This window comes from Poecilia latipinna, unplaced genomic scaffold (genome assembly GCF_001443285.1).
Source record: "Poecilia latipinna isolate Pla-1442-1.1 unplaced genomic scaffold, P_latipinna-1.0 Scaffold2537, whole genome shotgun sequence".
Taxonomy (NCBI): Eukaryota; Metazoa; Chordata; class Actinopteri; order Cyprinodontiformes; family Poeciliidae; genus Poecilia; species Poecilia latipinna.
Window position 1 is genome coordinate 16,851 of NW_015115153.1, and position 2,449 is coordinate 19,299.

Genomic DNA, 2,449 nt, shown 5'->3' on the forward strand with positions numbered 1-2,449 from the left:
GTCAGGTGGTTCAGGTGGTTCTGGTGGGTCTGTGGTTCAGGTGGGTCAGGTGGGTCTGGTGGTTCAGGTGGGTCAGGTGGGTCTGGTGGTTCAGGTGGGTCATGTGGTTCAGGTGGTTCAGGTGGTTCAGGTGGGTCAGGTGGGTCAGGTGGGTCTCTGTGGACAGGTGTGGCCCACCGGGCGGCAGTAGCAGATGGCGTTGTAGAAGCGGCAGTAGCAGGTGTCACAGGGGTCGCAGCAGGGCAGTGAGTAACCCAGACAGAACTGCTGGTGAGGGATGCAGCGGCGAGGCGAACGCACAGCTCTGCCTTGCAGCTGCAGCGCAGACGAGTCCTGCAGGACAAGGGAAATACCCACAGTTGGGTCAATTTGGTGCAAAATTACAAATAGCTGCAGACCTGCTGCAGAGGACAGTCCTGCACCTCATTGTTGGAGCCTGCTTCCATCAGCAAGCGGTCTTCCTCTGAGTCCACAGGAAGGAGACCGCCATCTTGAAGATGGCTGGGGGCGTGGCCTCTATCTGCAGACACAGGAAGGACAAACTGCTCAGTACCTGAAACAGTCCAACATCTGGTTAGATGTTTTCTACACGAATCTGCTCTGCAAAGCTCCAGGTTGAAACTGGAACCATGAACACCAACAATTCTGGAGGGGGGCATTCGAGCTCTCTGATTGGACGTCTGTCACCGACCGATGTCAGCCAGGTAGGCGGCGTCGGGGCGGACAGCAGCCGGCGGGGTGTCGTCCAGCCGGATTCCTCCGTGGACCAGGGAGGCTGCCGGCCGCAGCAGACCGGAGGAGGCGCAGCAGAGCAGTAGCATGCCGAACATCCTGCTGCCGTCACCAAACACAAGAAGAAGAAAAATCTGCACTACAACTCCCACAATCCTCGGCTTCTCCAACAAGAGCTTCTGAAAGGAGGAAACAGGAAACAGAAGCTGTTTTGTCTTCCTGTTAGGAAATCTAAAGAATCTGAGGCACGTTAAACAATCCAACAGCAAGGTAGCCTTAAATTCAAGCAAATAACAGTAATTATAATCATGACTCTATTTTTATAGGAGCAACTGAATTAGAACAATTACATAAAGAGCAGCTGATGTTGAGTTTCTAGCTGTTCTTGTCCCAAGTTGGATTTTAACTTTAGCTAAAACTACAGAACACGATTTAATAAAATAAAATACCAGCATATTTAAAGATACCAACATTATTAAACAGCACAGCTAGATCAAAAATACAAATTAATATGGGCTGCATAGTTATATTTATTTAGACTGACTGGCTGCAGCTCTGCTTGTCCTTCAGAAGTTAAACAGAAACATTTCAGAAATGAAAACACTCCAAATATCATTTTCTGCTTTTTCATTCACTGGATCTCAGTTACTCTGGATGAATCTGAAAAGGTTCTGGTGGGTCTGTGGTTCTGCTGAACTTTCTGTAAATTGGTTGCCTGCATGTTTGTGGTTGGGCTTGTGTGGCAGCGTCGACAACCTCCCCAGTGACGCCAGGACACCCGCTGGGTGATCGCTTTGGGTCCCACCCACCTGACCGGTGGAATGGAGGGACTCTGCATGCCAGGCCATCGGCTGCAGTGTGTTGGGGGATCTCTGGATCCGGAAGGGTGAGGGTTGGACACATCCCCCATGGCTACGGTGGCATGGAATGATATAGCTTTGGAGGAAGGGCGTACGGGTTAAGCACATCCAGAGGGAGGGGCTGGGGGGGCTTGAGCACCTGCCCCTTTTGCTCCTTGTCCCCAAGTGCCCATTTGGTCAATTTTATTTATTTATTTATTTATTTAATTTTTGGTATTATTATTTCCTAAGCCCTCTTCTGACACAATAACATGTACTAAAATTATTTATTGATTTTTTGTTGTTTTTTTTGTACAACATAATAAGCCCTCCGGTCACCTTGTTACCTTTGACCTTTTGCCCCGTGACCCAGTTGCCTCTCCACAGTGAGGCAACTCCTAACTGGAGCTGAACGTTCCAGATTACAGATCAGTTTTTGGTGAATTAAAGCGTTTCTGGTGAATAAAGTGGAGCAGACCTGCTGCTGGTCAGATGACGGAAAACGTTGAAGTCTCGTTTCTGCTTCAGCGGTTTAAGCAGAGAGGAAATGAAATACAACAGACACTGACAGGCCTCTGTCTGCCTTTCTCTGAAGAACTACTGAGGGGAGGAGAAACTGTTCTGATCTATCATTCAGGATTTTTATCATACAGACATTAGGCTGTTGTTGTTGTGCTATTAGCTAGCTGCTAGCTAACGACTCTGCTAGCAAAGCTAGATAACTGAAAGCTTCTTCCCTGTATCGTTGATGATATCAGTCATTCTTCAGTATTGATTATGCAATAGGGGAACATCGCCCGTCCAAAACCGATCATCTCCATATTGGATAAATGTCTTCTAATTTCCTTTGCTGCATAATGTACATTTATTCTGGCGTT

The 2,449-nt window shown here is 47.9% G+C and overlaps 1 protein-coding gene across 1 annotated transcript in view; it reads right to left on the reverse strand.

Annotated features, from left to right (window-relative positions):
* Positions 1 to 64: 64 nt before the first annotated feature.
* Positions 65 to 2,449, reverse strand: part of agrp (agouti related neuropeptide) — an 8,170-nt gene continuing 5,785 nt past the window's right edge. The window contains exons 3-5 of the mRNA XM_015020140.1: positions 692 to 911; positions 423 to 520; positions 65 to 333 (exon numbers count right to left, since the gene is read on the reverse strand). Coding sequence (XP_014875626.1) covers positions 145 to 333; positions 423 to 520; positions 692 to 830 — 426 coding nt within the window. The 5' untranslated portion in view covers positions 831 to 911 and the 3' untranslated portion in view covers positions 65 to 144. The remainder of the gene's footprint in view (positions 334 to 422; positions 521 to 691; positions 912 to 2,449) is intronic.